A 22,289-nucleotide genomic window follows, 5' to 3' on the forward strand; every position below is an offset into this window, starting at 1 on the left:
ATATGTTGTTCAGAATTCCTAGAATTTGTATATATTTTGAGAGTTTTTGGTTTATATATACTCCATTAATGTAAGACAATTTCCAGCCTAGATATTTAAAGCTTTGTATTTGTTCTAATCAGTTAAGATTTACTATAATTTTGCTTCTTACTGGAATTGTGCCGACGAAAGCTATTTACTTTTGATTTGTTGTTGAAAATTCCATCCCGAATTCGGTTATGTTATTTAAGGTGAATATTCCTCTCCGTAAATTGTACTGTAGCTTCGTTATTTGCACATAATTCGAAATAAACTTTTTTAATAAGTCTATGCACTTTGGAAAAGTCTCTTATAAGAGACTGGCTTTATTTAATTTGAATTTTTATTACATGTGTAAAATTAATACTACTATATTTGCAGCTTCTTCAGTTTTCATTCCAACCATCTTTTCCAAGAATGTCTTTCATTTTCTTTGTATTAGAGGACGTGTTTTACGATCCTTTCATATATCATTCTTCCTATATGATTAATTCATTTGTCTTTGTCATTTTTTATGTTATCATTAATTAAGTATTAGTACTTTTCTAATGTTTCCATTCCGAACTTGATGTTTTGAAAGGTAGTATAATAGCTTTCCTCAATTTCATTCTTGCAGCTTCTACTCGTTGTCTTTTTGTGTGTGCGTGTGCGTGTGCGTGCGCGCGCGCGCGCGCGCGCGCGTGTGTGTGTGTGTGTGTGTGTGTGTGTGTGTGTGTGTGTGTGTGTGTGTGTGTGTTTTTTCTTTGTTCCATTTAGTGATCAACCATGATTGCCTTGCACGTCACTTATACAAGGTGTCTATTTATGGATCACTAAAATGTGTCATCCACTTCACCGAAGTTTCATCACGAACAGAGATCACATGCAGAAATGTCCTGCCTTCAATATACAGGATCTTAAATCTAATCAGAACCATCATTGTATTGGGAAGGAAGAGGCGAATGAAGACTAAGTGTCTGAGCATTAGATACTGCTGTTACTGTTGCTGCTGCTGCATTACTGTTACTGCTGCTACTGCATTATTTTCATAGTTTATTTTTGTTTTCAGAATCTCAATCTACCTCAGGGACGAATAGTGTTTGAAGTAACATTAGAAGGATCAGCACGAAAGCTAGTAACAGTGAGGTCTTCTCTGATGCTTATTAATCAGCTTCAAGAGACGGTGGAAGTAAAATTAGAAAACACTCTCATTCAACCTGGAGGTAAGATAGAGTCATGCATTTCAAAACTAAGTATTGATTTCACCATCTTTTTGAATGTTTATATTCCACAATCCTGCTCAAAAACAACGTTTAGTCTCTGTCTTCACCTTCTACATATGTAACAAATGTATACTTCAGCATAATGCTTACATGCAGTTAGGAAATGAACAGCAAATATAAAATTGTAATTGAAAGTGTCTGTGCACAGACAATGAGCCTTTTATTAATTAATTTTGTTGTTTATTTGATGTTAGACTCTAAATTTTTTCTTTACTGAGATTTTTAGACTTTGCAAATGAAGTTTTCTTTTCTGAATTTCACAATAATTATTATTTTGAGCACATTTGCCTTTTTCTTATAAGTATATCGACTGTATTCTAATTTGACTTGTGAATAATTTGTCATGTTATTGCATATTTTATATATCCCTTAAATTGAAACATATGAAGTATTTAAATTTATTTTTAGAATAGAACATTAAATTTAGGTATTCTTATTTCACAGTGACTGGTACAAAATGTATTCAAGTAACACCAGGTGGAATATTGCCTGTTCCACTGTCCTACGTTATGTCATACCTGTGGGTCAGACCCATTGACCGTTCACAACCAGCAGGACATGGTTATGTATTCTGCAACAAGCCTATTACGTGGAGTCATGTGTCTCGACCTGGGGAAACAGTGGAGGAATTACATATGTGCATCAGCAATAGGGACCAGTGCTTCAGGTTAGTCTCAGTATAAGAAGTGGGTTCTGTGCCATACATATGTTCGAATCTTCATGGCAGAAATCATTCTCTCATGCAGTTTTGTTCAGCATATGGGATTGGTGCCCACCCACCATAGCGGTGAATTTGGGGAGCTACTGTGAGTAGCGAAATCCGGTTTTACAAGACAGCTATAACAGTTGGGAGTATCATCGTGTTAACTACATACTACCCCTGTACTGGTTGGATGATAGTTCACCTCTGCTTAGGCATGTGGACGTCAGTCAGCTGTTAAGCCTTTGTACTTCATGGGCTGTTGCGCAACAGATTTTTTTTTTTTTTTGTTAACAAATAGTCTTTCAATAATTATATGTGAAGCATTTAGCATATAAGATTAAGTACTATAATTTCACAATATTAAATTTATCATTATTAAATTTATTTACTAATATTTTTAATATTTTCCCTCATTTTACACAAATTTAAATGTGAGGTAAGGACAAAATTGAAGCTATTTGAATGAGATAAAATTTCCATTATCAGAGTCTTGGTCCAAAATGGGAATGTGTAATATACGAAAAGATTGTTGTTATGTTTTGATTTATGAATTTTTAAATGATGTTTATTGCAGGTCATTCAATTCACAGTATTTTATAAAACGCACAAATAAAATATTTAAAGGATGTTTGTTCATTATTAGCTTGTTGGATTCTTAATGAATATCACTATTTTAGAATTTTTCTTTTTCCATTGAGTTTCATTGCTTTTTTGCAAACTTCAAAGGTAATTTTTATATTATGTTTAAGGTTTTGTGCTGCAATTCATCGCGAAAACTTTCCTTACGAAAGAATTACGTCTGCTTACAAATGGGTACAGCCTGCACACAGTGTTACACTACTCAGTCCCATTACAATTGTGAATCTCTTGCCATATGATCTGCATTATGCTGTGAAGGATGCTCCGTCAAGCTCAGCGGGTCGTATGAAGCCAGGGGAGTCTGCTTCATTGACACAGGTACTAAATTTGGTTTGTCTAAAGCTAATAATACACGACAAAGATATAAATAAAGTAGTTGATCTTATGACTGATGATCGAGAGGTAGCATCATTCTAGCATCCCAATAGAGCTTTGCAGTGTTCTTGAGCCTCTGTGTTGCACTCTGGATAGTCTCTGACAAACTAAGTGGTCAGCACTTCTAGTGACATCTGTGAGCCATGCTCGTAGAGTCAGGGTGAATAATAGCAAGTTGCACAAATAATAATAATAATAATATAATAAATGAAAACACTGTGAAGTAATATTGTATTACAGGAGAGAGAGAGAGGGAGAGGGGGAGAGAGAGAGAGAGATTTTTTTTCCCCAATATATTGCCTATTGATGTGGATATAGACCTTATAGGTACCTAATAACTGGATTGTTAGCATTTTCAGCTTCTAAATTGTTAATACATTTGTTGAAATTAATCCAGAGTTTTGTTTCATGTTTGACAAAATTGTTACATCGTTGGCACTTATACATATCATTTTATATAATTTGTTTTTCATTGTGAATAATAACCTTAATTTGTGTTGTCCTAGGTGGATATTGAAAAGGTGGTGGAATTATGTTTCCATCTAGAGAACTTTCCCCGTGCTGGCACTCTGGTTGTTCCTGCAGGAGCCACCACCTATAGCTCTGTTGTTAGGTTGCATGACTTGCAAGGCAGGAGGTTATTCCTTCATGGAAATGTAGTTTGTCAAAGAGGTGCAGGAGTGAAGGTGAGTGGCAGTAATAATTATGTACCGTAATTGAAGTTTTTCTTGACTCTTAAAGTACGGTCACACGTCGCTACTTTTGCTGCACAACTTTTGTACTGCAGCTGCAAAAGTTGCGTGTCGTGTTCACACGTAAGCCAAAAGTAGCGCGCTGCATGCTACTTTTCGTGCTGCGCAACCCGAGTGCAGCAAAAGTTGTAACTGGACGTTGCGAGTCTGTTGACTTCTCAATATACATTTTGTGGTTATGTTCGCATTATTAATAAACTCATGCGAAAGCTTACTTATCTATTATTTGCTTTTCTGTCCTAACTAGTATTCAGAAATTGGCATTATTTTTACTATAAAGCTTTTAAAAACGCCTATATACTTAAATGATAACCAACAGCATATTCACGTAATCAATGTTGGCAACCCTCCTGTTTGAAACTGTGCTACAGAAAATTAAAAAAGTGAATTATATCGTCAGCAAATATGCTCAGACTGTGTTGTGCATTTAATAACTGTTACAAATAATTTATTTTCATCACATCTAACATTAAAATACATCCAAACAATAAAAGTATCATTGGCACATTTGGGTGGCAACACTGGTCGCAACGCAGCAAAAGTTTCAACAAAACCGATATTAAAAATGCTGCGGCTGCAACCCTGAGAACCCTGTTCACATGTCGCTACTTTTAAGCTGCGCGCAGCATGGAAAAGTAGCGAGCAGCAGGTTCGGCAGCTGCTACTTTTTGGGTTGCACCGTTGTTCACACGTCGCAGTACGAGTACGAGAGTTGCGCAGTTTTTTGTACTGCATCGCTGCAAAAGTAGCGACGTGTGACCGTACCTTTAGTCTTAAAAAAAGTGTATCTGAAAATATACATGGGCCTATAATTTTATATTTTTTATAAGTTGGTATAGCTGGATACACTACGAAGATAGATAAATTGGTATAGTTTCTGCACATATAAATCTTTATAAAGAGCACCATCAGTCTAGCATATGTAATCTAAAATGCTTTTGCTTTCACAGGTTTTAGTGACTGCTCCTTTCTGGATCATCAACAAGAGTGGTTTGCCTTTAGTGTTCAGACAAGAAGGAGTACCAACAGAAACAGCAGCTGGACAATTTGAAGAGCATGAAGTTGCTCGTATGGTTGCTCCACTTTTGTTCTCCTTTGCTGATCATGAAGCTAGCCCCACTGTTGTTGCTCGTGTTGGTAATGGTGTACATCCAGAAGGAATACCACAAGTAATTAATGCTTGTTTTCATTTTATTGGTGTTACAGTTAAGATTTTGTTGTATATACAGGATGATTAATGAAATTCATTTATCACTTAAAGGAACTTTAGAGTTTCATATCAGTATGGTTCTGATTCCGAGTATTTGAGAATTGCATCACTTTGAGCTAGACTTCTATAGGTCGACTAAGATTTGGTTATTAACAGAAGAAATACATTGTACTCGCATATGATACATACATCAGAACTGTCAATACATTAACAGTGGTTTTAGATTCAATTGTGATGTGTACTTTCAACTTTTTCAACATAATTAGCCTTATCAATAATAAATAGCCTGACTTAAAGTTGTAATAACTTTTATATCTTATTGTGTGTTCATATTTCACTACTTTGCATAACTTACTCACGAGGTACCAAACAGTTTTGTATCTGTTCACTTCTCTTGGTTCAGTGGTGTCAGCATTTCCACCTCCACAAAGGTGTCCAAGTGCGTCGTCTACGAGTATCTCTTCGTGACTCACGGCCTGACATTATGTATGTGATTGGAATTAATGTGAGGCCAGGAAGAGGTCGCTACAGATCAACAAACATTGTCACCTTGTCTCCAAGATTTCAGTTGCACAACAAATCAACATATCAGTTGCAGTTTGCTCAGCGCTGTTTTGCAACAACTTTGGTAAGTATAATCTTTGTTTGCCAAAGCTAGTAGAATTGATCGTTGTTGAAACACTGCTTCGAGATCGAGGAAGACATTTTTCTATAATACCTGTGTCTTAACAGTACTTCATAATAATGTTTAGTTGCATGTAAACCACCACCAAATGTATACTGTATTTTACATTGTTAATCTTCTTTCAATCTCCATTTTTATTTTCCGAAACAATATATTGCTAATCTGTACTTGTGTCATTAATAAAATAGAATACCAAGCAATTAAATTATTTAATTGAAAGGACGTATGTACATTAATAATTTTAGGTTAAATGCACAATATTTTATTGGGAACATAAAATATGTTCCTTTTACGACCTTAATAAAACTTCGAGCAGAAATTCATGTTAGTTTTATTTGGGGGAAGGGGAAGAATTTGTTTGCAAGATATAGTCTAGTCGATTTGCTAACTTAACTGCGAGTTTCCTCTGGATAATTGCGTATTTGAGTATGATATTGGAAACGATATAGTATATTCTTAAGAACGTTAATTGTTAATGTTACTGTTTATTGATGTTTTTCATACCATTAGTCATTATTGAACAAAGGCATTTTTACCATACACCCAAATAAGAAGATAAACTTTCATCTTCTGGTGCTGCCGGTGCAGGTGTTACGTGCTGTCTCTTCTCACTTTATAGATCTCTAGGATATGGAACAACAAGTTTTGATGGAGAAATCATTGCAATAAGTGAAAGTCTCAGGAATCTTCTATGCCACATCAATAAATTTAAGAATGCAGTTATATTGTCAGACTGGGGATTATACCTGTGTTCGTCCATGGTATGGAATTTAGGTTAAGTTTAGATTTAAGACCTCTCCTGGCACCACATTATCATAATCATCCTATCACATCATCGGGGTAATGTAACTCTGCCTTCCAGGCGCCCCAACCTCAGAAGTGGGTTACAACTAAGCCACGGCCAGGAGAGAAGACCAGAAATGTCGAAAAGACAACCTGGTGGCATTGGATAAAAAAAAAAAATCTTCTGGTGCAGACGGAAGGCATCCTTTGTAATACATAAAAGTAATTAATTTTATTCTTTTATACATAGTGCTTTTTAAGTGAATTAATTTAGTATAAATTCTCAAGAAATAGGTATAGTATGTTGTAATTAGGTATTTTTCTAACGAAAATCTGTATTTACGGTAAAAGTAATATAAATGTTAAAAGATATTAATGGTTTATATATTTTAAGCATATTCAACCATATTGTAAATATAATTGATTTGATGGAATTTCACCCATACTTAACAGAGGGAGGGTTTACAATAATTAGTGACTATCAGTTCTTTCATAGTGGGAGCTTTCACTACAAGAGCAATCATCTGGTCAGACTGATTGAAAACTTAGGCTAAAATCGCAATAGAAAGTAGAAATAATTCTGTATAATATAACAATTACTTTATTTTAGAAAATCTCTTTTCTTTCTCCTCGATTTGAACTACATTGTTTTATTGTTCGTTTATTGTACGTAAAACAGAAAATTACAATATACACAGAGTGGTTCATGTAAAGTACCGTATTACAGATTAGTTTCTTTTAAATGGATTAGTAAAACTAAATGCAAATTTTTCCAAATCTCATTAGAGGAGAGGGACTTTCAGATTGCGTCATGGACGGCATTCTTTTGGGCCCACTGATAGGACATGAGGAGCAGCTCTGATATTTTGAATGGGATGGACAACTTAGTTTTAAATATTTTTTTCCTAAAGTGAGGTCTTAAGAACTCCTGCAGCCTTGTTTTGCAAACATTTCTGCTCACAAAATAAAGTGTCATTTTTAACACTTATATCGTAAATAACTATTATTATGTCTGCAATATTGAAAACATATCTTTCTACGAAAATCTCGAAATCATTTTGTACTTCTGTAATGAGAAAGTAAAAGAATAACTAAATGTGCTCTAAACTTAAAAAAAAGGAGAGAGTGGAGAAAATTCTTGGATAAAAATACATATTAATCAAGGACTGTTAAATATTATAGTTAGTAATATTGTGCTTTCTCTCAGAATGATCCAGGTGCACAGGCCACTTACCTGACAGCAGTTCCTGATTGCTGCTTACCATTCCATTGGCCTCGTCTGGATAAGGAGCAGCTGCTGTGTGTGCGATTACTGGATGTGCCAAATTCACTGTGGTCAGGGGGATTTCTGATTGACACTAATGACTCTCTGCACATTAATGTTAGGTGAGTGTGTATTGCATATTATGATGCGTTCACTAACCATGCAGTGAATTTTTTCTAATGAATATTTTATAACTAAAACTACAATTTATTTTTATAAATAGATTTACGTATGATTACTGTTTACATTTTGCCGTAGGGATATCCATGGAAAAATGCATTTCCTGCGAGTAGAAGTAGTACTCCAGGGTGCCACATATTTCATTGTATTCACCGATGCAGATACCATCCCTCCAACAATTCGTCTTGACAATTATTCAGAGGTTCCACTACAGTTTCATCAGGTATGCCTGGATTTACATCTCATGTCATAAAGTTGGAATAAAATATATCTTGACAGTGGAGAGCACACAGTTAAATAATGAAAACTTGCTTACCTTAGAATTTATATTTTTGTTCTGTTTAATAGAGTGATTGGTATTAGTTCCTAAATTCTGGACTTTATCTCAGCTGAGGGCAATAGAATTTTAAGGATTGTAAAAATCCTTATCAGTGCTTCCTTTGAAAGGAAAGTAAAGTTGGTGTCCTTTGTAAGTTTGCAGTATGTGAAAGAATCCTGTCCTGAATGAGGTGTTTCAGACATTTCTATTTTACATAAAACTTCAACTCTCTTAATCCTTATATCCTCAGGGTTTCGTGTGCTGATTGCCATTCTGTCCCTCTTAATATTGAGTAGGATCATGGACAAGAGGGCCAGGGCTTCAGGGGGTGGGGGGTGATGTGATGTTATGATAAAGAAAAGGAAGATTTTTTAAAATAAATAGTGGCTTATTAAAAAAAGAAAATGTTAGATGTTTTTATATGTTTCTCAGATAGGGGGAACAGGAGTGCCATGTGAAAATCGTTCGTCCTGGACCTTCGGTGTGGTGAAGATTCAAACACAACAATAGTAAGACAGAAGTGAAGATGCGGGAAGAGAGAGTTAGGAGAGAATTAGGCTTGTCCTGATGGTATGATGTAAGGACAAGAGAACTTCAGATAGTTGAAATCTGATTCGAGATTAGTTCTCACAATCGAAGGCTCAAACAGGCCTGACCTCTGATTTCTCGACAGAGAGAGCAAGCTTGTTATAAAGCTTACAAATAATTTGATACCAGGTTAGAGTCTCCACATCTTTTGGCCAGCATATGGTTTGAATTGCTGCCTGGGATCGCAGAGGATAACAGCTTTTATGAACATGGATACCTTTATCTGAACATTTTGAAGGGCTGTTTTTATGGCACAAATTTCACCTTACCATAGAATTAAAAAAATAGACATGCCCCACCTGCTCCTGTTTCTTTCTTTAAATTTGTTGAAGAGGCATCTGTATAGATGCATCTAATTGGAAGTAGAATATCTTTTTGAGAGTCACCAGAGTAAATAATTTTTATGATAGCTAATTATACTCAGACATTTTGTCACTTCTGATTAGTTCTAAATGTAGTAGAATTCAGTTGTATTTATTTTCTCTGCAAAAATTTCTCTGTTGTTGCAAATTTCATATAAACTTTGTAGCCCTTTTATGTAAAGGTTACTTATCGTATTTACCCACATAGTACACGCACTTCTTTTTTCGATTTTTTGTATCCTAAAACTAGGATGCGTTCTTTGTGTGAAGAAAAAATTTTAGTGAAAAAAAAAAAAAAAACACGTACTAATGGTCGCCAGCTCGAATGCTGAAATAATCGATAGAATATGTAACGATATATGGGCCACGACTAATTTATATATCAATTGTGTTGCACTTAAGATGATCGATGGTTAAGACACTTTATTGTTATTATTAACACTAGCCTCACCTTATTCACTGTCAGGTTCAGCATCACTGCTATCATTTGTCACAGATTCACATTCCTCTATGCATCTATTAAGCGGGGAATTTTTTTTTTAACGCGAAAAGTTGACGAGACTGTGGAAGATCTTAAAATAATGGAGGAAACAGGAATATTTTGAGTTTTATGAGTCCGGTCTTATAGATCCTCTTCTACTACTGCTCCTGCTGCTGCTAATGCTCCTACCCACTATTGTTAATGTTATTTGTTTCAGAGCTGTGTGACTTCTGAGAATTTGTTGTCTACTGTCCGACCTCACTCCTGTGTGCCATATGCATGGGATGAACCAACATTACCTCACAGCATCACTCTCTTGGCACCAGGAGGAGCATTAGCCTCTTATGACATGAAGTCCCTCGGGGAAGACCGTGAGGCTCAAGGACTGACTTACGAAAATTTCATCTACATAGCTTTTACAGGGACATTCAAAGCGTAAGCTGCTATGCCATAAAATAATTTTCAATCAAATCATTGTTAAATTAAATTAAAGAGCTGTTAAGTTGTTTAAATAAACACTACTTCACTGTGTTAATGTTAAACTATGTTGACATTTTACCTTAATTGACTAGTTTCGATGTTGTTGTTGTTTTCTAATGCCAGGCGTTTGACAATAAAGTCATTTGACCTCTTGCACTCCAATATTTTTCAAAGATATTATCATGGCCAGCCACTGAAGCTCAGATTTTGAGGTGTTCCGAATCCATTTCTTGGTTTGGGTTGCACAATGGGCAGTTAGGGGATTGATATATTCCAATTCTATGCAGGTGTTTGGCCAAACAATCATGGCCTGTTGCCAATCTAAATGCAGCTACAGACGATTTTCGTGGTAAATCGGGAATTAACTGTGGATTTTGATGCAGAGAGTTCCATTTTTTCCCTTGGGATTGAGTTATCAAATTTTGTTTGTTGAAGTCTAAGTATGTAGATTTAATAAATCTCTTCACAGAGTAATACGTAGATTTAGTAACAGGTCTGTAAGTAGCAGTGCTGCCCTTCTTTGCTAAAGCATCCGCATTCTCGTTTCCCAGGATTCCACAGTGGGATGGTATCCATTGGAATACAATTCTTTTATTGAGTGATATTGATTGAGAGAGCATTTTAGTTATTTCTGCTGTTTGAGATGAAGGTGTGTGTTTAGAGACGATTGATAGAATAGCTGCATTCCTAAATTTATTGATGTGGCATAGAAGATTCCTGAGACATTCACTTATTGCAATGATTTCACCATCAAAACTTGTTGTTCCATATCCAAGAGATCTAGAAAGTGAGAAGAGACAGCACGTAACACCTGCACCGGCACCTTGTTCTCTGGAGATCAAGGATCCGTCTGTGTATAAATGAAGCCAGTTTTGTGGAGGGTATCTAATATTAATGGTTTCGATGTGGTATGAATCATCCTCTGAATTCTAGTGAAGTCTCGCACTAACTTCCGATTTCTTCTTGTCCCTCTCTCAACATCCAACACTCATACTCATACAAAAGCACATCCTCAACACTCAACTCAATTTCAGAACACACACACTTTTTGTAATAACATTACCATCAATCATGTACACATCTCAACAAGACAAGAAACCAAAAAATAGCGCATGACCTCATTAGAATTCAGAAGATGATGCACACCACATCGAAACTAGTCAGTTAAGGTAAAATATCAACATAATTTAACATTAATACAGTGAAACAGTTGTTTGTTTAAATAACTCAACAGTTCTTAATGACATATAAGTGTTAAAAGAGTGTAATCAAGAATGAACAAATTATTCTGTTACAGGGGATTGTTAATTTCATATAAAAATAGTCATGTAATAAAAGCTGTTGCCATGTTGCACTTTTATTTTTATTCTTTTAATATGAAAATGAAGTGTGAGTGTGAATGTGAAGTTAAAAAGAAAAAGAAAAATTAAAAAAATTTTGTTCGTTAGGTGTGGTGGACAAGAACTTGGAGTCGGAAATACGTCCTACAACCCCTTAGACGTTGAAAGTCAGCAGTTAGTGCTAGATGTTCCTGAAGGAAACAGAGTAATCCTGAGCCGTAAAGAAAAGGGAGCACGATCTCAGTTATGGCGAATGACTGGTGATGGACAGCTCCAGCATGAAGGCAGCAGTCCACCAAGAGATCCTCGTTCCAAACACAGCACACAAAATGATGACAGGATATTGGTAAGTAATGCATTGTAAGATGAATCCATAGTAAAGAGTTCTGGGCCCAGTTTCACGAAAACATAGGCATTTTCAAGATCATAAAACTATCTACTTGTCGACTCATATTTTAATTTAGAGTTGTATACAAGAATTCTCGAAAAAAAAAAAAAAAGCCACATTTTATCTCTCCTGTAATTTTTACTTTTTCTTTTTACGATATCTAAAGAGAAAATATTTTGATTCTGCAAAAAAAAAAAAAAAAAAACTTGTGTATGCTTTTAGCATCCCAGGAACTATAAAAATAGTTAAATAGTTTTGGACAATGTTATCTTGTCTATGGACAGCAATTTCTCCCAAACTATTGGACGGATTTTGTTCATATTCAGTATCTAAGTATTCCATACTGTTGCCACGTGGTCTAAAGCACCATACTTTAACCTAGCAGTGCAGAATGAGTTCTGGTTCCAGTTCTCATGGAGAAAGAAATTTCGTCTAGTATTTGGAACTGGTGCTCAGCCAGCATCGTGAGGAATTTGTGGAGCTACAATGAGTATCATAATTCCGTTTCATATGCCAGCTATAACAGCTAGGAAGGGGGAGGGGATCTTCGTACTGACCACACGTTATCCCTGTAATAGTTGGATGATAATTTAGTGCTTCTGAGACATGTGGACATGAGGCCAGCAGTCAGTGATTGGTTTTGACTCTTCATGGGCTGACAGTAATAGTTCAATTGGGAATGATGCATATAAAATATAATAACTTTGCTAAAAAATTAATAGAACTTTGTTTTAAAAAGTAGGCTAACCAAAATTGGTAATTTATTTGTAATCTGATTTTAAAGATTTCTTTTCATCACAATTTTCTTCATTACACAAGGTAAAGTAGTAATGAAGTGATGTAAGCCATACCAATTTTAAATCATCTTAGTAAGAAAAATTCTTGTGTAAAAATAGTCTCAAATAATAATAATAATAATAATAATAATAATAATAATAATAATAGTGGTGGTGGCGGCAGGGGCAGCAGCTGCGGTTTTCATGCCATCCCTTCACAGGATATCCTAGTGATCTTTTCCCTCTTGATTTGTAATTCTAGATTGTTCTAGGAATTCTTGTTCTTGACATTCTGTTAACATGTTTGATACTTATATGTATTCCAGCATTAATTCTATTTCAAGTTAATGTAAAATGTCTTCGTTTCTTTTAGATAGTATACACAGCTGTTTGGTGCTTAAACTTTATCTCACTACCTGTAATAATTCTGCTTTCATCATTTTTCTGTGAAGTCCTGGGCTTGTTCTCGTAACAAATGACAAGTTTTGCTGAAGTTCTGTACAAGCGAATACTAGTATGTCTTGGACAACAGAAGGCTTCATTATTCTATTTAGCCCATGCATTTATTAAATTTAAAATTTTTCCCGAAATATCTAGTTCCGCCAAGAATGGTAGTTTGAAATGAAAACATTTTAATCTTCATCTTAGATAACATTTGTAAAAAGTTTCTTCACACCCATAAGCAGTGCTGACTAGATCAGACGCTATGGGCAGTACTCTATAACAGAGTCGCCAGTATGAAAGGATAATTCCAAGCCTTTGGCGTGAGACGAACTCGATAGCTCAATGGTAGAGCGCCTGACCAGAGAACAGGAAGTCGCAGGTTCGATTCCCGCTCGAGGTTGTGTAATTTTTCTTTCATACCATGGCATGATTGTGACTATAATAGTATTTAAATTCATGAAAACATTTTAATTCACTTATTCTTTCTAAAACTTTGTCATTTATAAAAGTTTTTCTTGGAACAGAATCTTTGTCACAAAAAGTCTTTTTTTTTTATCTGTGAATATTTCCATAGAGTATTTATTTGCTGCTGAGTGATCTTTATAATTAATCATCTTTTGAAGTAACTAGTAAGACCAAAATTAATCATCTACAAAAACAGTGAATCGGTTCATAGATATATAATCATATTTTGCAGGCCTGAATTATGTTATAATTGCAATCATATGTGCCACCTTTATTTTGAATAAGAAGGGCGAAAGTGCACATCCTTGTCTAACACCAGTAAAAATCTTTCTCCAGTTTGATAACATATCACTAGTTTTAACTGAAATTGAAATTACTTTGTATAAGTTATAAATATTTTGGATAATATCCTGTGGAATTTGATCACTTGCTAATATAATTAATGTAATTCATCATTGTAGGTGCTTGACATTGCTGGACCTGCTCCTCAGCCAACGCAGTATGTAAGTCTTGTATTGCGAAGACCTGATAAGAGACGCAAGTCAACACAAACCTGGCATTTTACAGAAGATGGGAGGCTGTGTTGTGCTCATAATAACATGTGCGTCCAAGCCAAGGATGGTTTCTTTGGCTTGCACCAAGGTAAGTATATCAGTTTTAAAATCACTATGCTTTTCAGTGGCAGTTCAATATCTGAGACAAAGTGATAGTGTAGAGTTGAGGTAAATAAAAGTATCTTATTCACAAGACATTTTTACTGCTGTTATCAGATGAAAGATATATTTAAGCTTTACCTTACTTCGTTAAAATAATTCAGGAATGGAAATAATTGAAGTCCCCAGAAATATACAGTATATTGACAGGAACACAGTGTTGCAAGCAGTAATCTTTGCAGACGACCATAATATTTTGATAATAAAAACTGACTATGATCTACAACGATCTGTTTTCACATTTGAATCTATTATCACAAGGTTCTTTTTTTTCTAATGGCGGGTACTTGGCTATTCGTCATTCACCCATATGAAGCCAGTTGTATAGACCAATTTACCGACAGTCATTGCCCAGGGTTTGCCATACAAGGCTCGTCTATGCTACATCCGTGATGAGATGAAATGATGATGTAAATTTGTTGGGATGCCACAAGGGAACTGGAGCTCCCAGAGAAACCCTTGTGTTACCTGGACCATGGGCTTGCCCAACACAAGTTATAAATCGGGAATATGCTGGGGATCGAACCCGGTTCCACAGGATTATAAATCCAGTGCTCTAGCCACTAGACCAACGTGGCAACTTATCACAAGATGTATCATGAAAATTTGAGAGGGTAAAGCTAAGTCATTGGTAGCAAATGGTAAAAGAACTTCAAGAGTAGGTCTAATAAAAATATTGATAAAAGAATTCAGCTGTAACACTTTTTTACTTGGGAAGTCAAATTTGAAAGTTTGAACACCAAAAAACCATTAGTAAAATATAACAGGTTAAATAAAGTTTTGAAAAGATTTAAATTAGGCCTACGTTTTGAAATTATATGAAAAGAAATTCAAATCAGATATAATATAATTTCTCTACAGAAGTGAATGTTGGATTCTTCGTCATTGTGATAAAACCAGAATAAACTTCACAAATGACGTTCTTTAAGCTTTTTTTTAAGTGGAATAAACTTAAGAGACAAAATTAGAAGTGACAAACTCAGATATAAATGGTATGTCGAAGAAATTGTGAAAGTAATTCAGAAGTATAAATCAAAATGGAGTCAATATGTTCTGAGGAGTCGGATGAACATTTGCCTCGGAAATTATTAAATTACAAACCACAGGGAACAACAAATTAATAAGACCATATCACTGATAGAATGATCAGTTGTAGTCGCAGAATAGGCATTGGATGCAGACCTAGAGGAGGAGGAGGGGGAGGAGGAGGACTAAGAAGAACAAGAAGAAGAAGCAGCACTTATCTTCATGTATAATTTGAGAGGAAATAAGCAAAGTATTCGATAAACTTTAATCTACTCTCAAATTATTAACTTACCACTATATGATAAATACAGCTAGTTCCAATATATTTTACATTGAAATTCAAATACATATATGTTCGCTAATATGTTTTCGCGGGATATCAGCAGAGTTAAGATTTTGGAATGCATTCCAAAATCTTAACTCGGCTGATATCCCGCGAAAACATATTAGCGAACCAACGCCGAGAAAGCCTCAAATCATACATACATATATGTTATTTGTTGTCTCAACTCAGATATCTTTCATTATCTCTTAACTCTCTTGTTTCTTAAAATATTCTCTAAATCCTTTACAAAATGAATGCAAGATTGTCTACAACATTCCTATTCATTTTTATTTCATCTTCGTAAAAATTTACATTTATCATTTTTTGAAATTAAAAAATATAATAAAATATGTAATTGTCTAAGGATTTGTTGGTCATGACATATAAGCAGATATTGCACTGCCATTGTATCAAAAGTACTAATTTTTAGTACAATCAGCAATTTTTTCTGCTACTGTCAAAATAAATAAAAATGTTTCTATTCTTCTTAAGTAGCTGTAGATTATAGTGCTTTATGACTTTCTCTGTTAATAAGATATATTTTTTTTTAATTAAATTATTTTTTTCTCCCATTACATCATTTTTTCTTACCTTTCAAAATAATTTCCATGCGCTACTCTTTGATTTTTTGATTTTACAAAATTGTATAGTTCATCAGAAACTCACATGAGTACATAAGTCTGCATTCTAGAGAGACTTAGACTATTCTTCTTCTTTTTTTGTTTCCTGTTAATCCTCAGTGGAGTAACTTGACCATTACGTTAACATTTTTTTTTGCTACTCAAATATTTCGTTCAGTATCAAAAATCATGAGATGATTGCAAGGATTTTATTATTATTTTCTTTCATAAGTTGTTCATTGTTTTTAATACAATAATTATGAATTTTTGCATTTTATTTTCTCGTAAAGAGAGCGAAAAGATTCTCTCTCCCTCTCTTCTCTCTCTCTCCTCTCTCTCTCCTCTCTCTCTCTCTCCCTCCCTCTCCCTCTCTCTTCCTCTCCCCCTCCCCCCTCTCTCTCTCTCTGCATGTTATAGAAGTATTTTCAGTTACAAGCTTCGATAACTTCCGAATTATTGTTCAGTCACATTTTTTATGTTATGTCCTTATTGTGTGTAGCAGTTGTTACAAAGCTGATATTAAAATGGTGTTGGTTCTGTAACTAATTCCAGTTTCCTTCAGTTGCACTGTTACGACAATAGTAATATTAATTTAGGTAATGACCTAGCCACGACTGTGAGAAGATAAGAGAAAACAGATGTGTAGGAAAATTATTACATTGGTAACAATATGCTTATACGACTGTCCAATAAATAACACGATTATCTCAGAAACTCAAAATCTCCCATAAATATTGTGAATATTAGTGAAAGTTGCAAGACACACATTTTCGTATTCTCTAGTAGTTTTCTACTCTCAATTCCTGCACGGAAATATCATATGTACTTCGGTACATCATAGTAATATTTAATTTTTTCATCATTTACTTACAGCACAGAAATATTTATTTTAAATTCGAGTACACGTAAAAATAAAGAATTCTGTTATTAATGCTAGGTAGTGACTTGCAAAATTGAGATCACAGTTGCATTGTTTACTACTAATAATAATTATATATTTGCTTTGTGCATCGATAATTAATTAATATGAATTTCCTACAATGTAGGAAAGTAGCGTAATTAGGACACATTCTTCGAAATAAAAAGTACCATCTGTCTCAACTCCCCACAAATCGTAAAACTGAGGAGAAAAAAGGAGCGGATCAGTGGCAAATACCTTGGCTGTACAGTATATGGCAGTGGACAGGTTTACATGCAGAGAAGTTATTCTGGATAGCTAAAGAACGTAATGTTTTAGCCAGTGATTGTCAACAGAATGGTTGCCTCGGGTCAGTTTACTCATTTTCCTTAGCATTTGTGACATCACAATAATGAAGGCATTGTATACAACTTTCTTCAAGTCATTATTTGAAAAGTTGTGCCTCTTGCGGACATCCTGTTGTATTATGATTTTCCAAAGAGAATTGTCTGGCATGGTAAGATCTGGGCTTCATGGTGGCTGTGGCAAAGGCTAAGGAAAGTTCTCGGATCCCCAACCACTCTACCTGTTTGGAAGAAGCTCAGTAAGACACAATCGCGAGCTGGTGCATCATCTTATTGAAGCCATACAGTGTCAGATACGTCTTCCCTTAGGAAGCAACAATAAATTTGTAATCATACACAGATAAGTCGTCTGATTTACTTGACCATCAAAAAGATGCAGTCTAGGCAGATGATCTTCTGTTGAACTACACTCAAATCATAACATGACGTAGATTTTGTTCGATTTCTTGAAAGAGACATTAATTTTCCTTGTACCAGAAATAAATGTTCCAATCTTTAGAACTTCGATAAATCTACATTCATTGGTAAAAAGAACTTTCTTTTCACCTTTTCTTGTTGGGAAATGACGAAGAAGCAAGTTGCATGTTCTTCGCATCATGTTAAATCCACATCTGATAGCCCATTCACTGCAAAGAGCGAAAGGGTTTGACTTCAAAATCATTTCGCATATAGTCTCTCATGGTTGACAGGGAATAACCAATTTGGCAGAATGCTTACGAGTTAACTTAACTGAGGATCACATTATTGATTCTTCAACATCTGCACAAGTTTCCAAACATGTCGACGGTCTCCCAGCCAAGGTACATCCTTTAGGGAACCTGTTGTAAAAGTTTTCCGTTCTCATGCCAATAATATACTCTTGGATGGTCCTATGGGTGGCCTTGACTGGCGCATATGCTTGAGGACAATGTAGATGAAACATTGAGAGATCCCTTTGTGATGAGGCAAACTGAAAGTGTATATAATGAATATTTTCAGGGTTTTTTTATATCACTCTGGATACTCTGCATTTGCAGACATATTCTGAAATGAAAATATTGCTAGAGTTCATCATTCTGACTCCAAATTGAAGGATAAAATAGGTGAAATAATAACTGAATATTTTAACAGTCTGCATGAATAACACAATAAAATTGTTTGATGAAGGAAACAGTTTCTCCTGCCACTTTCTGTTTAATTTTTTCATGGACTGTAACCAGATTTACTCCTATTTACTAAAAGCACCTGAGTCACTCTGTTTTAAGACTTGATGTACAGTATCCGGTAATGCTTTTGTTTGTGTGATTGCATATGTGTTCACGTGTGTTAGTGCATGTGTACTTGGTTGGGTTTGCAGCATTACAAGAAACAGTTCGTGTAGAAGTAACAGAAATCTGTGTAATATTGTCACATTTTAAAGCAGAGGCAGGAAACATTTTTGTGCAACTTTCAAAATTGGCATAATTATATTTCAATATAAATGCAATAATGAAAACCTTCAGATCATTTTTTTATTATTTGCTCCTTAGTATGGTGCTTAACTCTTCCAAAAATGTATAAAGTTAACAATGTAGTCGTTACAGTCAAGTGCCTTGAGTGAAGACTATGTGATACAGTAAAGGTGATGGTTTCGTGAATGTCCGTCAGAACAGTGCAGCTAGAAGGAAACTGAGTGTATTTGCAATAATTATGTCACATTAACAAGGGTATGTTGCTTGCATATTTGTAATGTAGAAAGAAATTATTATAGTTGGTATGGTAGTGTGCAGTATTGAGTTAAAAGTATGATTTTCATTTTTTTGTTATGAGTTATGCCATATTGCTATTTTCCAGGGGCAGCCACTTCTGGGGCCTCTTGGCAATTGTGTAGGTATCATTCTTATTTATAGATGTGAAAATTTTTGGCCGTATTTGGGTAATTTATTTCTAAACAAGAATCATTTGGTCTAGTTTTTTTTATTATTAATATTTATATTTGTATTGTTATTGTAGTGTATTTGAATTTTGCTGTTCAAGTAATATGACAGATTTACATATGCAATTAAGTCATAAAAGACTGATGGCATGTGGGCAATGAAATTGCCATAGCAACAATCACATCATTAACTAATTTATATTTATAACAGTGCTATGCCATGATATAACTATTAATTTAAACAAAGAAGTTCTAAAAGAAACCAATTATGTCATTAATGATAACACAATCTTACTTCTGAGTATTAAAATTAAACGCAAAAATGAAATGTGAAATTTAATCAACTGACCTTGTATGATAACATATAATGAAATAAATCTACTTACCAAATGAAATGTACTGGTACAATTTAATGAACTGGTCTGTTCCGATAGATATGCCAGAACCATGAAATCGCTTTCGTTTTCTTACTTTCCAACCATTAAATAAATTTTTCGTGCTCTCTTTCATAATTTGCACAAGATTTTTTTTGGAATACCCAATTCTGCTTTATGAGCTTCTGCTAAAATCTCTGCCGGTGACATTTCCATATTTAGCAACGGTGTCAATAAATTCAATGATTCAATCAATAACATCACGAGTATATTGCAGACTTTTGTTTCAGAGTAACTGATTAGAAATTTTATATTTCTTATTTACCTCTTTCTTCTTTATTAATTCTGTTATAATGCTGTTGTACAAAAAAAAAATTGGCATATGAAACTCGTTTATAATGTTCAGAGTTATTATATTCATACAAATGAAGAATTTTAATTCATGCAATAAAGTATAACACTACAAATTAATTTAATAAAATATTATTTTGCACGCTACTGCATAATAGTCAATTTTTAACATACTTGTCTAGCATTAAAAGATCTACTTTTAGGAATGGCTGTCTAAAAATGTGTTTATGGGCTAATGTCTTCATTGTGGCTGTAGATGTGTTTACAGGACGTTGCAAAATCACAGAAATTCTTAAAATCGATGGTTATATAAGTTCTCCATTTTCCATTCATGTAGGCCTACTTGATTTTTAGAGTAGTATCCAGTAACATTTAACAGATATTATATTGAATTCTTTCTGGTGAGAAAGTAGACATGATATAATCACAGTCTAATGTATACAGTCATACACGTAGGGAATATGCATCCAATGATAATTGAACTTCAGTTGCTAGCCACTAGGATTGCTACTATCGCCTCATCACAGACAATGCGAAATTGTCATAAAGTTACATGGAAATAGTACTGGCACAGTCTATTGTTCCTAGTAGGCCTACTCTCAGTTGCTAACTGCTTGAAGCATTGTATCACTATAAATGCAAAAAATCACCTCAAACTTCGTGACTGTATGTACTAGACTTGGTATAATTTTGCAGAGAAAAAGAGACTAATTGTAAGCTTACACAATAATCTTAGCCTTGTGTGAAGTTTTAAAGGTATTGTTATGTTATGAAAAACCTCTTCAGTATTTTAAATAAATCCCATTCTGCAGGTTATTCCGAAATGTTGTATGGAAGAACCTCTGGCCCTTTATGTGGAAAAATAAATAATAGGAGGAGGATGCCCAAACAAAATAGGCTACTTCAAATTTTAATTAATTATAGAAAGGAGGACTTACCTGAAATAGAATAATTAGCAAATAGAAATAAAAATAACTGTGGTTTTTAATTTTAGTTGTACTAATTGCTATGCATGAACACCTATTGGCTTTGATTAAATGTGACTGTGTTTCATTTCATAATAACAATTTTAGTCGTACGTTTTACATGAAGCCTTTTCAGTGCAATATTCACAACATAGGCTTTTTTTAACGAAATATCGTTTTTATTTCTAACATTTTTCAGTTTTTGTATTGAGTATAGATATAATGGAGGGAAACTGTGTAATCCTATATTATTAATTTGGCACGAGATTGCGTTTGTGTTGGTTAGATACAGTATATTCCGTTTGTATTTTTTTTTTATATTTAGTATTTAATTTTACAAGTGTGCAGAATATTATCTTAATTAAACACTTTTACTACAGCCCTTCGTTGTTTGTCAGAATAATGAGTATTGCTTTTGTCACTGTGATAAATTATTTGAAAATGAATTTCATATAAGAGTTTTAAGAATAATGCTTGTCATGTTCAGAACGTGTTAAGAATGTAATTTAAATCTTTAATAAAATTCTAATGATCTTTGGTAACTAAATTTCAGCATCAACTTTGTTAGATTTTTATTTTTCGTTTGAAAAATTGAATGAGCTTTTCAGCCACTAGATGGATTGCATGCATTGAGGAATACAAAATAATGTTATTGCATGATTTGTGTGCACTGTCTGTTTTCAGTAACATTTTTTAACTTTTTTATACTTTTTTTTTTTTCACAATATGCCTGTATTAAATATATCCTGCATTTAGTAATATTGTGATGTATTCCTTTTATTACAAAAAAAATAGATGACTATAGAAAATGTTATTTTTTCAGGGAGCGAGGCAGTGTTAGGTCCTCCACAACCTGTATGCCACCAGCTTACACATACTGGAGTTCCACTTGAACAAGCTGTTAGCAGACAAAGGCTTCGACCTGGATCAGGTTTCTTAGCAGTGAAGATAATTACAGATGGACCCACCTCTGTACTCCACATTTCTGATATTAAGGAAAAGGTAGAAATACCAGCATTATAATATTAATATTATAGCTTGACATTTAATAATGAAATATTATGTCTTTTACTTTACTTAGTGGTTTTAGTTCAGTTCGAAAGATCAGAATTTTTACTTCTCTTTTCCCCATTCCCATTATTCTTTTTACTACGTTATACAAGGACGTTAAAAAGATCACAACCACTTTTAATCATTTTGTGTGCTTGGTTATGTCTGTTTACTGCAGTGGACAAGGAATTCGT

General features: G+C 34.3%; 1 protein-coding gene across 8 annotated transcripts in view; it reads left to right on the top strand.

The window, feature by feature from the left end:
- Nucleotides 1-22,289, top strand: part of Vps13D (vacuolar protein sorting 13D) — a 97,455-nt gene that overhangs the window by 57,732 nt on the left and 17,434 nt on the right. For 7 of the 8 annotated variants that reach the window (XM_069827675.1, XM_069827671.1, XM_069827676.1 and 4 more), the window contains exons 46-58: nt 1,067-1,220; nt 1,725-1,947; nt 2,733-2,940; nt 3,504-3,683; nt 4,700-4,918; nt 5,363-5,587; nt 7,635-7,813; nt 7,950-8,094; nt 9,839-10,056; nt 11,550-11,787; nt 13,976-14,156; nt 19,274-19,306; nt 21,869-22,047. In XM_069827675.1, coding sequence (XP_069683776.1) covers nt 1,067-1,220; nt 1,725-1,947; nt 2,733-2,940; nt 3,504-3,683; nt 4,700-4,918; nt 5,363-5,587; nt 7,635-7,813; nt 7,950-8,094; nt 9,839-10,056; nt 11,550-11,787; nt 13,976-14,156; nt 19,274-19,306; nt 21,869-22,047 — 2,382 coding nt within the window. The remainder of the gene's footprint in view (nt 1-1,066; nt 1,221-1,724; nt 1,948-2,732; nt 2,941-3,503; nt 3,684-4,699; nt 4,919-5,362; nt 5,588-7,634; nt 7,814-7,949; nt 8,095-9,838; nt 10,057-11,549; nt 11,788-13,975; nt 14,157-19,273; nt 19,307-21,868; nt 22,048-22,289) is intronic. The other variant, XM_069827678.1, reaches the window with a different exon arrangement.

This window comes from Periplaneta americana, chromosome 6, assembly GCF_040183065.1.
Source record: "Periplaneta americana isolate PAMFEO1 chromosome 6, P.americana_PAMFEO1_priV1, whole genome shotgun sequence".
Taxonomy (NCBI): Eukaryota; Metazoa; Arthropoda; class Insecta; order Blattodea; family Blattidae; genus Periplaneta; species Periplaneta americana.